This window comes from Xyrauchen texanus, chromosome 43, assembly GCF_025860055.1.
Source record: "Xyrauchen texanus isolate HMW12.3.18 chromosome 43, RBS_HiC_50CHRs, whole genome shotgun sequence".
In the NCBI taxonomy this organism is placed as follows: domain Eukaryota; kingdom Metazoa; phylum Chordata; class Actinopteri; order Cypriniformes; family Catostomidae; genus Xyrauchen; species Xyrauchen texanus.
In genome coordinates, this window is record NC_068318.1 from 27,234,363 (window position 1) to 27,247,404 (window position 13,042).

Below are 13,042 nucleotides of genomic sequence, written 5' to 3' on the forward strand. Positions count from 1 at the left end.
GGTGAACACTGGATTGTGGGCACATTTACTACACATAGGGCTGGTCGTGTGACAGAGCGGCCAGAGAATGGGCGCGCGCAATCATTTGTGGGCGCCTTCATTGACTCTGACGCTCGAGCGGTTCGTAACCGCTTTATGAGAGCGTGCTCTGATAGGGGCACGGGATGTGTTATGCTTGTGTGTAGGGGTGAACACTGGGTTGTGGGCACATTTTCTACACATAAGACATGTTTGCTCTTTACAAGATTTATTTGGGTCGCCGTGAAAACGGCGTTTGAGTGCAGGCAAGCGGGCAGTGACACCGGCTTGTTGGCTGCTAAATTCACCACTGCAGTAGCCTGAGAGAAGGGGACTGACAGGGGGCGAAGCTTTGACGGTGGTCCGGCCGTGGCGGGACTGAGCCGTCGTTTGTTCAATACAGTTAGGAAGACTTCGGCTGTCGGGTTTCAGCGTTACCTTAGATCGAGGCCCGCGGGGGGGTGGCGGTCTGCGGCGGCTGTCTGAGCGCGATCGAGGGCGGCCGCCCTGTCGACGCTGAGAAGTCTGAGTTTGTTGAACTGGGCGCTGTGAAGAGGCTCGTGCAGGAGGCAGATCACGTGAGCGTCCTGCAGAGGACCTAGCGCGACGCGGCAGAAAGAGGTTCATGGCTTGGGTGGCTTTCTGGACTTCTGAGAAGCAGTCAACAATGCCACTCACCGCGGAGCCGAAGAGACCGGTCGGAGGGAGCGGTGCGTTGAGGAACGTGGAGTGCTCTGCTTCTCCCATGTCGGCTAGTGTTAGCAACAAGTGTCTCTCGGTCACAGCTGCCGCACTGCGTTGACAATGGATACAAAAATTAAGGATAATTTTTTGGCTTCAATATCTCAGAAAAGATGAATCTTTCCCGTAGCGTAAGCTAGCTTACGCAATACGAGAGAACCTCTCGTAAGAGAACCTAAAATCTTGGGTAAACAATAAACTGTTATCAATATGGTCACAATGTGCTATAACAAAGTTCAACTTAACATTTTCTCTTCATGAAATTTCCTTTGGCTAACATCAGAACGTAAATCCCTGCTATAGCACAGCTAAAACCAGCCTAAACTTGTTGTCTGGTCTGGTATGGCGGGTTGGTGGGGTTCAGCAGATGATTTGAATTCAGTGATGATTACTGATAAATCTTCTTGGATAATTGGATAATTTCATAGACCATGTCAAAAGAGAAATTAGATCCACCTCAGATCATTTTTATTAGTTAATTAACATTTATTGTCTTCCAAATCAACACTTAAAGGTACACTCCTCATTAAAACGTTCTACTCCTAAAGAAATTAATTGTAATTTTGAGGCATGTATAATATTATGACCATTCACATTAGATGAAGATTCCAGTCAGTATAACCTTTAAAAAAAGCTGTTTAATCTACATAGAGAGGGTCCCCTCATGGGGGCTGCCACGCTAGCATCACATGGACAGTTGAATAATACTGGCTTAATCTCAGTAACCGCCCTGTTAGTGGACACTTTCACTCTTGAATTAAATCAGTCATGGCCAACTGTGAATACTGAATTTCTACAATGGCATCTGTAATGATGCTGCATCCACTACACTATGGATCACTGTAAGTCCAAGATGACAAACAACAATTGAGTGAGTGCACCTTTAAGGAGGACAATTTCATGTCATATAATTTAAATGAACATTCATGTAAAATGAAAACAAGTCTAGCAGTCTGAATAATCATGTACAACGTTTGTGTAAGGAACAGTGCTAGAATTGTTTTTTACAAAAGATGATCATTGACATTATCATTGAATGATATTCTGGACATGTGTGAATTGTGATTTAAGCATTCCATTATGAAGGGCTGCTTCTTTTTTTTTTCTTTTTTTATACATTTTTTTTATAAAATAGACTTTTAGATACTGGCCTTGGTGGAATGGGAAATTTGTCTGGAAAGAAAGCACAAATCAGAGAATTTTCCTTGTTTTTCAATTTTTTCAAAATCGTACATCCTTCTTTACTTGCATTCAACAAGGGTCACCATAATGAGAATATCTGGCAGTCTGATGCTCCTTTTCCAATAGTTTTAGAGTTTGCAATGGATCATTTGAAGAATAATGGGCAATGTATTGTCATTTCCCAGCATCAGTGTTGTCCTCCAAGCTTTTAGCTGAAAGGATATGGAGTAAGGTTTTGACACCGCTAAAATTTCCACGAGGTGGCATCACTAACACAGGTGCATGAGAAGAATTGAAGCCCCATAGTTGTGTTCTTCTGAGATCTTCTGCCATAAATAACTCACTTACTAGTGTGTAGGGTGTCCTGGAACTTAGTGCTTGTGTACCGAACATGAAAACCTTTCTTGTTGATGGTTTCGTCTGAGTGAAATTTGATGACAATGGCATCTCCAGCTGAGTAGATCTCCTCTGGTGGCTATGAAGTATATGTAAGAACCAAAGTATTAATATGTATGAATTACTTCTAAGTATATTAGCTATCCTTAAAACTTGATGGTAAGAACCAAAACTTTGTTTGTAAATCCTACACATTCCTACATATATTGATTGCATTGAAAAATTTCTACATATAATGACTGCAAATGTGTATGTTGGTTTTGCACAAATCTTAAATTCTGACTTTACCCCAGACCCACAGTAGCGGCCCAGCCTGGGCGCTTTGACATCAGCCCCATCAAACAGCTCCACATAATCATATCCACAGTCAGCTTCCTCTTCAATGTCAAAGGTGTGAAAGATGAGCTCCACCCCATAGCCCTTTTCCGCTGAGATCACCCATTGGCAGTCTGACGCTCCGGGATAGTTGTTGTCACCAAACTGAGCGTGGGAATAGAGATCCTTGGTTTTTATCTCTGCCTTCAGACTTCCACCACATTCTAAGAACACATACATGCAAGCCAAAAGTTGGGATCAACTTAAATATAATTTACAAAGAATCTCTGATCCATTCAGACATTATAGTGCATAAAGTACCTGCTGAATGAGTGGCCTTAAAACCCCTCTTCTGTACCGAGTTATCCGAAAAGAATAGCAGAAACATACTATTGCTGCTGGAAATAACTGGGGATGGCTTCTTGCCTCCACAAAAGCGACCAAAACTGGGCGCTCTGCCGTTTGTACCGTCATATATCTCCAAGTGGTCATAGGTGCACTCCTGATGGGCCTCCATGTCAATTTCGTCAAAAGCCTATGGAAGAAAATAAAATGAATATTTACTGCTCCATTGCCATAAAATGGCATCATGTTAAGTTACAGAAACAGTTCCCCCCTAAAACAACCTGTAGTTATAGAGATAAATTACCCCAAATTAAAATTCTGTTATAATTTATTCCCCCTCATGTTGCTCAAAACATGAATGACTTTCTTTCTTTCTTCCATGGAACACAAAATGAAAAAGTTAGGCATAACAGGAATATTTCAAGGATTACCAACAACCTTTTGGTTACCAGCCTATATCAGGTTTATAGATAACAATAGGCTTTCTCTACATTTCAGAAAAGTTTTTGGGGGGGTGAATGACATAATTACCAGTTTAATGTGGTGGCCTGGGGTGGTGGATAGAGTCCAGGTGCATGTCTTCTTGCTGGGGTATTTATCAGGCCAGTTTGGACTTGTGATAGTACCAGAGACACGAGTAATGACCTGGTCACAACCCACTGAAAACACAAAACCAGTCCAAGCATTTCAATTTCGTTGCAAAACTTTGTTAAAAATGACAAATAAATTTGATTACATTTTGTTATGAAATTGATATGAGTAAATCTTAAAAATAGGCAAAAGATATTTTTGAGCACTGAATCCAGATCTGATGAACTGTTGCATAGGATTGTCTTAACAAAGAGACATGCCTCAAAAATTGTGTTTTAAGTTTTATTAAATAAAATAGAGGCTTCCTTATTTTGTTTATTATTTACATAATGCTGAATATATTTTATTTACAAAAACAACACCACTGAATAGCCCGTTTTATTATACTGGCCACTTCCAGTTTTTCTATAAAAAAAATTTAAATTCTTAAGAGGTGATGACATTTTAAAGTATAAAAACTAATCAAGTGCTTTGTTTGTGGTCAGGGTAGTCTAAATAAGTCTAAGTAATAGTTTAAAGTGTGGTCACACTAGGCTTTGAGCACACAATTGTTTTTCGGACAACGCAGCGGACCAGGATATGATGTCACACAGGAAAGATTCTGGTGTAAAATAGATCACAAATAACAAATAATATTATTTTAACAATGCTAAGATATATTGTCAACTCACTTTCCTAGAACAATAAAACACGCAGCTTTAAAATATGTATTCTTTGTATTTAGCCAAGTGTTCAGCATGTGACATTTAAATTTTAAGAGTCCTCCTAATACAGATTCACGGCTCAGAGTTCACCAAATGTAAATTTTCAATATGTAGCGTAGTACAAAATTTCTTCACATGAGCTTGCGCTTCCATTCTCTCACATTCGGATGCGTTTGAACGGGAGTGAATAGAGCACAAAGTGTAGTTTTACCGCCTCTTGAATCGTATTTTGTCAAGACACAAGAAATTTCTCCTTCATTTCTAGGTAAATACTTCAATATGAGAAGCAATACAGATGAACACCATTATAACCTAAAAAAAAATTATAATATTTATGATTCAGATTTAACAAATTACTGTTTTCCCCATCTTTAATCAGATTATTTCATTCACCACTAGTGTTGATTTTGTCTTGAGGTCTTGAAGTAACAACATTCTCTTAAGAGAACAACAGGTAGTGCAGTAAAATGCCGAACCTTCTTTGCAGTCATGTTTATTGCTGTGCAACACAAAGCCACTGCGACACTGACAGCTGTAGCTTCCAAACGTGTTAACACACTCATGCTGGCAGCCTCCATTCTCCCTCGAACACTCATCCATGTCTGCCAGAGAAAAAGAGGAATTTCAGTAATATGTACTCTTTTAATTCACACAGTAAGCCACATTGCAATAGAAGATTGAACTAGATAATGTACTGTACCTTTTCTGAAGAAAATGTGAGTGGTGCTTGTCGTAACAAAAATTGGCACCTCAATATCCCACCAAGGGCCTCAATCCAATACACCAAGTCAAAAGAGCCCACACCAATGTCTCTATGATTTTCTGGTACTCAGATATGGCCCATGATTTGGCCAACCCCTATGTCTCTACGATATTCCCAGAGACAACCTACAGCAGGGGTGTCAAACTCCATAGCCCTGCAGAGTTTAGCTCCAGCCTTGTACTAACATGTCTCCTTGTAATCTTTAAGCACTCCTGAAGACCTTAATTAGCTGCTTCAGGTGTGTTTAATTAGGGTTAGAGCTAAACTCTGCTGGACTGTGGCCCTCCAGGAACTGAGTTTGAACCCTGTGGCCTACATGATATTCTGGTTCTGAGATAAGGTTTTCTGGGTGGTTGCTAGGGTGTTGCTATGCGGCTTCTACTGTGTACTTAAAGATGCCTTAATGTCCCAAGTGAAAATAGGCCACCCCTGTTTCAATGTTAAGTCTATGGGCTATTTTCGGGCAAACATTTTATGCCCTATTGCTTATAAAAGCATAGCACACCTTTCCTCGTTAAGCCAGTTGATTTGACAACTCATTCAGAGGTGGCGGAAGAAGAAGAATTTGTTTAGGGATTTTGGCAAAGTTATAGAAGTTAACCACAGGTCATTGAAATTCTCACCAGAAAAGAACTGAGCTTTGAAGCCTCTCTTGGACACAGTGTTGTCTGATTTGAACTCAACACGCATGCTGTTCTGTTGTGAGGTGATTGCCTCTGGTTTCTCTGTACCACAGAACTTCCCGTGAAGCTTTGAGTCAGCGGACAGACCACTACGCACCTCAACATAATCATATTTACAAACCTAAGAACAGGGGAAACAGTGAATGAATAGTGTAAAATAGATTTCTCATTATTGTACTGCTCAAAGCATTGCTGTTGAGAGAGAGAGAAATTATATTCTCATGATAATAGGGCCATTGTCCATTTTCTAATTCACTATCCTTTTTTAAGCTCAGCCGCTTTCTTTCCAAAGGACATGTGATGGTAAATGAAATGTAATGTAACATGTAATCAGTAAGCATGTTTAACGTTTTTGCAATTTGCTTAAAAGGCTCCAGACTCTTTGAAGAACAGACCATAACTCATTGGGTAGAACACATTAGAAAATTATTATCCTTGATTATAATACAAATGCCATGTAATTCCAGCTGAACTGTGACACTATTAAGTCATGATTATCTTGGAGCTGTTATAAGGTCTGTCTTATAGAAAAACTTTGACATTTATTAAACCATGTCCTCTAACAGCATATGAAAACGGTAAATTGGTTCCAACAGAACAATAGAAAATGTTTTGCAATCTATATCTCCAACATAGCCAACTCACATCGTTTCCCTCAGTCTCAAAGGTGTCGAACAGCAGTGTGATGCGGTACTGTGTGGGGGCTATGAGCTGCCACAAGCAGTTCTTGTTGGGGGGGTATTCCTGCGGCCATCCTGGACTTGTAAAGGAGCCATTGAGTTTGCTGATGAATCCACCACAGGCAGCTGCTGGGGTCAGATAGAAGAGCCATTATTACGATGACAAAACCTAAATGTTGTTGTTATGCACAATTAGTTTAGGGTTAAATTCCTTAACCTTATTTTGTTTTCATAAAAAAAATTTGAGATCAGCATTTTCTCCTAGAGCTTTAAGCTCCATCCATCTATCCATCCATCCATCTAACCATCCATCTATCTGTCCATCTATATATCTGTCCAACCATCCATCAATCCTTCTGTCTTTCTGTCCATCAATTGATTCATTCATCCATCTATCAGTCCATCGATCCGACCATCCATCAACCACCAAGAATACCTTACTAACCACCTAGCAACAACTCTTAAAATTTAAGCAACCACTTAGCAAAACCCAATGACTTTCTTTATTAGGCAGAATAACAGACTCATTTACCATTTCACTTTCATTGTATGGGGAAAAAATTATACAAAGAAATCAAATGGTGACTGAGAGTTATACTACTCTCTAACGTCTCCTTTTGTGTTACACAAAATAAATTAAGTTACACAGGTTTGGAAAAACAAGAGGGTGATGATTTGTTTTTGTTTGGGGTGTACTATGTCTTTCCTGTTCTATACTATAGCTCCTAATGTACAGTATATCAATACTGCAGTAATGTACTGTTCAAAATTAAAAGCTTTTTGAAGGCTCAGTCAGCAGGAGAGAAATAAGAGTTAAGTTGGGGATGCCAGAGACAGAGAGAGAGAGAGAGAGAGAGAGAGAGAGAGAGACAGAGAGAGAAAGAGAGACAGAGAGCTGTATGTGTGTGTCATCAAAGTTTTAATTATGTTCAAGTTAAATTTGATGTTAAGTTATAATTAAAGTCTTGTTGAATGTTGATGCGGTTCCCGCATCCTCCTTTCCCGAAACACAGCATATCAAAGACTTTATCAACCAAACAGATTGTCTTGATGAGCTTTCCTTTCCTAGCCTACATTCATGTCCTTTGTAGATGCTTTCTCACAAAAACAAATAGCCAAACAAGCAACCACTTGAAAGCTTTACAGCCACAGAATGTACATCAAGGAAAGGTTATTATAGACTGCCAGCTCTGCTTTAAGTGTATGTTTTCCTGTTATCCTGATTTCTGCAGTTCAATTTTTTATGTTTACCATAGCCAGAAACATCAAAGCTGCTCTCAGATCTAGAGGGAATCAAACCAAGTGTGTTATGTACATACTTTGATGCATGTCACTTATTAATCAATGAATTAGTTTAAGGCCTTTATGATGGAAGAAGCAATCAGAGAATGGTGCCTCATATTAAACACAAGAAAAGAGCTGTAAGTTGGCATGGTTTAATGAATGTAAAGCATAAAATAAGCTTTTTATCACTCCATTTTCCAAGGACCAGAAAGTTTTTTTCTTTATCTTTGTAATGTATGAATAATTACAGTGCTTGTAATAGAGGGGGGAAATATCATCTTTTCTGTTTCCTGTGTGTATTTCCTGTTTTTCACGCAAGAGAGTTAATCATTGTTAACATGATCATTAGTTCTCCTATGATTATAGTATGTACACCGGTACAGCAACCATCTTATATCTGAAATAATTATTTTAATGAAGCACATTGCCTGAAATTGATTGCTGCACTTTTTCTTTTCTGTCTCTATGATATTCTGTTCCATAGACAGGGCACATTGAATTCCTCCTATAATGTATTACATGTCTATGATTACTGATTGATTTTTTTGAGTCCTCTGAGAGAAAGTGTGGTCACATCACTTTAGCCAGACATATTCTAATTTGCTAGAACAATTATATTAGTTTTTCTCAATCACTTTGGCAAAAATTTTGAAACCGTCTTAACATTTTCTAAACTGTTTTATGGAACATCTCTAGACAACTCAAGACGACTCTATTGCATGTCTGCAAAATGTGGAAACTCACCCAAAACATTGAATTCATGCTTCAAAACCTAGTTATTGTCTCAGTAAATTGTCCAATGCCACCAAAATGAAAAGTTTTTTTGTCATCGTGCTGATCAAAATGTTTAGATGTTTTTTCACCATGGCAGTTTACCCTGGAAATGTTTGTTATATACAAGTTTCATTTTTATTCTATATTTTTGTTGACACAGACATTCTTGTATAGTACATTAAGCAGTCAGTTTTGTCTAGATGAATGGTACTGAGCTTTTTAGATACCGATTACAACAGTAGGGAAAAGTTTACTTGGAAAAGTCAATAAGGTACAATACAGTAGTACACAGAAAAAGGATATGCACATTTGTATGTATACTGTAAATTCATTTTTGTAGCATGTGTTACATGTAAACAGAAAATTCACATCTGCACGTCTGTTTTTACACATGTCTGACATGTAAAGTCATATATAGTTATGTCTTATGGCCTGTTATGTCGAGCAGACTCAGGAAGAGCGCGTCTAGGAATTTCATCATATCTCGACCTTCTTCATGCCCAGGAATTCCAACAATTCGGACATTGTTTGCCGAATACAATACTCAAGGTCTTACCCAAATGCACTGCAAATCTACTTTGGTTGCTAGTGGATTAGCAGCTAATTCCCTCTCTGATGACTCCAGATAATCATTCTGTTCTCGACACCCTGATTCTTGTAACCAATTCAGAGAATTTTGCCTCCATTGCCGTAATCGATTGACATATTACAGCAAGATCCTCCAGGTCTGCTACAACCTTCGCCAGCATTACAGACATAATGGACTGTTGCTGTTGGATTTCTCCCGCTGCAACATCCAAACTGATTCCCTGGTCTGCGGCCCTGTCTGTCATATCAGCTTGAGCACGTAAGTGTCTTTTAATATCTCTAGAGCCAGAGGATTTTGACTTCTTTGACATGTTGACTTCTTAGAACAGTTATGTAGCAGGGTGTATCGAATCTCACTGGTTTATAACAAAAAAGTTGAATACAAAATTAGCAAAGTGCACAGAGCTCGTCATTCACACGTCCAGCCCTCGCATGGCGCCACTGATTAATAGCTTTAGATGTCTACTTAAATTTGAGGATAATAAATATACATTTTCTGAATAGAAAGTGAGCAGTGCTTTCCCATGCATAACTTGCCACTACAATGCCAGGGTGTTGTAAGTTGGTGCCATGCATTGCTATGTGATTGTTTTGCTGTTCTGAGAGGTATTAATGGTGCATTCATGTCATGCCAGAATGACTGTAATTACGAGATTCTGACTTGAAAAAAGCATTCATGTCTTCGTAAAACTGTAAACTTGGAATTCAATGAACGCTCCTGCTTGACAGTCATGACATCATGTAAAAAGGACCAATATGGCAGTGGCCTCACCAGTTAAAAGTAATTATCGTATATTTCTGTTTGATTTGTCAATTTATTATGCCATTGTAACCTGGAGCCTTTCTTTGCTCTTAAACATTTTGCAAGAACATATAGAGGTTAATTAATGAATTAATGTAGTGATAAATATTTAGTAACACAGACTTTTTGGCATTATGAGTGTTGCAATAAAACGTCCTAGGTCTGAGAAGGTGAACTGCTCAGAATAGAGTCTCCAAGTTGCCATCTCATAATTACAATAATTCTGACATGACGTGAACGCAGAATTAGTGTCTTGCTATGTGGCTCCTAGGCTTTACTGGTTGGTTGCTATAAGTGGTTGCTTACAAGCCCATGATAAAAGAGCCCACCCTGAAGTCTCTATGATATTCTTTCTGGTCACTAGAAATAGCTCATGTTCCTCCTTCAATGCAAGTCTGTGAGATTTTTTAACCAGGTTTATCATCCCTAAGGCAGAAATTGTATTAGCGTGAATAGGTATTCGTTTCACCTGCACAGCTGCGGCGGTCAGGGGCGAGCTCAAAACCCGGGTCACAGGCACAGTGGTAGCTGCCCAGAGTGTTGACACAACGTTGCTCACAGTGACCTTCATCAGGCCTGGAGCATTCATCGATCTCTGGTGAGAATTAGAAAGGATATAAAAGTTTAAAAACATAATCTCTCTATGGAGCAATGAACATGGGAAGGATGGCAAACAAATGAGAAAATATCACAAACTGTCAAGTGCTACAAAGTAATTGGTAAATTCCTGTATTCCAAGTATTTTTGTCTTGTTTTCTAAATAAAAATCTAAACATAATTAAAAAAGGTAAATCAACGCAAAATAAATGAAGCAAACTTGTGATAAAAATACTTGTTTTCGAAGAATCTATCCTGAATTAAAAAATGAATAAAAAAAATTGCCTAAAATATTAAGATTTGTTTACAGAGAATATATATTTAGTTTAGTTTTCTTAACCCATCGGCAATCTGTTTAAGCATAAACTTTACTATATTTTGTTAGATTTGTGCTTAAAAATAAATAAATAAATGTAATTCAATATGTTCTATAAAAAAAAATCATATGTAATTTCGCTTTTCAAGTAAATGAATTCTTATTTAAGGACATATTTTTAAGGATCAAATTAAAAAGATTAAATTATTAATTATTAAAAGTAAAGATTAAATTATTATTTATTTTTTTATTTATTTTTATTTAATGGAAAACAAGACAAAAATACTGATTAATAAAATGTAAATGTTGTTTGATTGTTAATGACGAGTGTCACCTTTAAAGAAATTGGCTGAAAATCCAGCTTTGTTCACAGAGCCATCAGATACAAACTTCATCCACAGCTGGTTAGAGCTGCTCTTGACATCATCTGGCTTTTCGTAGCCGCAGAAGCGGCCAAGAAGAGGACTGCTTTCGGAATCGCCGTCTCGCACTTCCAGGTAGTCATAACTACAGCTGTCATGTTTCTCAATCTGAGTGTGAAAGCAAGTGAGATCGCAATACAAACATGCAGTAAAACATTACTGAAGTATTCTCTTATGTCAGCACAGTCAACTCAAGAATATTTTAAACTGTCAGTGCTCATTTTTGTTAATAAGCACCTTCCAAGAATTGTGATGCCATGACAAGTCAGAGTAAATCACATTAAAATATGTAACCAAAAAACATCATTATACAGCTCTCTAGAATACTTGATTGTGATTGGTCAGTCAGCAAATTCTGTGGTCAAATATTTTTGTTCAATAACTGCTAAAAGCTATATTTGACCGCTTTGTCAGGCAACCCATTTTCTACTTAGCGATGCTATCTCTCATATTACACATTAGTGTCACAAATCAGGCAATTAGAAATGAAGAGGCCATCTGACCAATATGTAAAAGCATAAATAATAATAATAATCATGTAAAATAACACATTTTGCTATTTTCTGTTTTTTTTTTTTATTTATTTATTTTAGGGCAGGCCAATCTGAAATCAAATAGATCCCATTATTATTATATTAAAAAACACAAAGTTGTGGAAAATGCACACTGGCTTTGAGGTCTGAATTTTTTTTTCATACAAAAGTAATAAGTTCTGGTTATTTCACAAAAAATAACAATGAAACATTTACTGCACAGCATAAATGTCAAATAAAACTTTGGAAAATCTCTCAAAGACTCCAAAAATCCCAAATCTAAATGTGACTCGCAACCTTTGAATTGCAACTTAAAGGGATAGTTCACCCAAATGCAAATTCTCTCATCATTTAATCACCCTCTCTCCTGTCAGGGTTCTGTCCCTAGTTTTGTTTTCTTGAATTTTGTGGCAGAGCCCTGACACTTATGTGTTTGTTTCTAGATTCAGTTACTTCGGTTCGTTTGGTTTTATTTACAAAGTGGCTGAGTCCAGGCACTTGTGTTTTGTCTTGTGGTGTGCACTCATGTCTGGTCAGTCTTGTGTGAGAATACATGGCTTTTTTGTCTTGTCATGTGTTCTCTTTTGTTGTTGTTTTTTTAGCATGAGTGCATGTTGCTCTTACGTCATCCTGGCAGCATGCATGCACTCGTGTCTATTGTTTGTGTCTGTCATTTGTGTGAGTGTTAGCATGAGTGCATGTTGCCCTTACGTCATCCTGGCAGCAGGCATGCACTCGTGTCTATTGTTTGTGTTTGTCATTTGTGTGAGTGCGTGGTTTTGTTTTGTGTTATTTTTTATATAAGCCCATTTTGTCCTCTTGCGTTTGGGTCCTCTCCTCTTCATGCTTGTTAGCTTTTCCTGACAGAACTAATTCGCCAGTTCTGAACCCAGCAGATGCGTAATGGGCAATTTCTTAACTCTCGCTTCAGTTGGGCAGGAACAGTCCTCCCATGACTCGGCCTTAGACTGCAATTTATACTGAGGTGGACCTCGATGCAGCTCAGGGCTTGGGTTAAGGTGAGGCCACACTGATCTATTTGTTGCTGTCCAGACTGGATGAGCCCCTGAAGGGCTCGCTGCCAGCGCTTCCGGCCACAGAGGTCATTCCTCTGCCGCTGCCAGCTTCTTTGGCCATTCCCTGCCGCTATAATCAAAGTAATCAATACAACTCCAGTGGTTAAATCCATATCTTCAGAATGATAAGCGTGGTTGAGAAACAGATCGATATTTAACTTCTTTATTTCTATCAATCTCCACTTTCACTTTCTACTAGGCAGGAAGGAGAATTTTATTAAAAAAGTACTTA

The 13,042-nt window shown here is 38.3% G+C and overlaps 1 protein-coding gene across 2 annotated transcripts in view; it reads right to left on the bottom strand.

Moving 5' to 3' along the window:
* Positions 1–1,221: 1,221 nt before the first annotated feature.
* Positions 1,222–13,042, bottom strand: part of bmp1b (bone morphogenetic protein 1b) — a 36,354-nt gene continuing 24,533 nt past the window's right edge. The window contains exons 12-20 of one of the 2 annotated variants that reach the window (XM_052115831.1): positions 11,114–11,309; positions 10,336–10,461; positions 6,384–6,544; positions 5,679–5,859; positions 4,769–4,894; positions 3,529–3,656; positions 2,974–3,187; positions 2,626–2,876; positions 1,222–2,416 (exon numbers count right to left, since the gene is read on the bottom strand). In XM_052115831.1, coding sequence (XP_051971791.1) covers positions 2,282–2,416; positions 2,626–2,876; positions 2,974–3,187; positions 3,529–3,656; positions 4,769–4,894; positions 5,679–5,859; positions 6,384–6,544; positions 10,336–10,461; positions 11,114–11,309 — 1,518 coding nt within the window. In that variant the 3' untranslated portion in view covers positions 1,222–2,281. Of the gene's footprint in view, positions 2,417–2,625; positions 2,877–2,973; positions 3,188–3,528; positions 3,657–4,768; positions 4,895–5,678; positions 5,860–6,383; positions 6,548–10,335; positions 10,462–11,113; positions 11,310–13,042 lie in introns of both variants that reach the window. The other variant, XM_052115830.1, reaches the window with a different exon arrangement.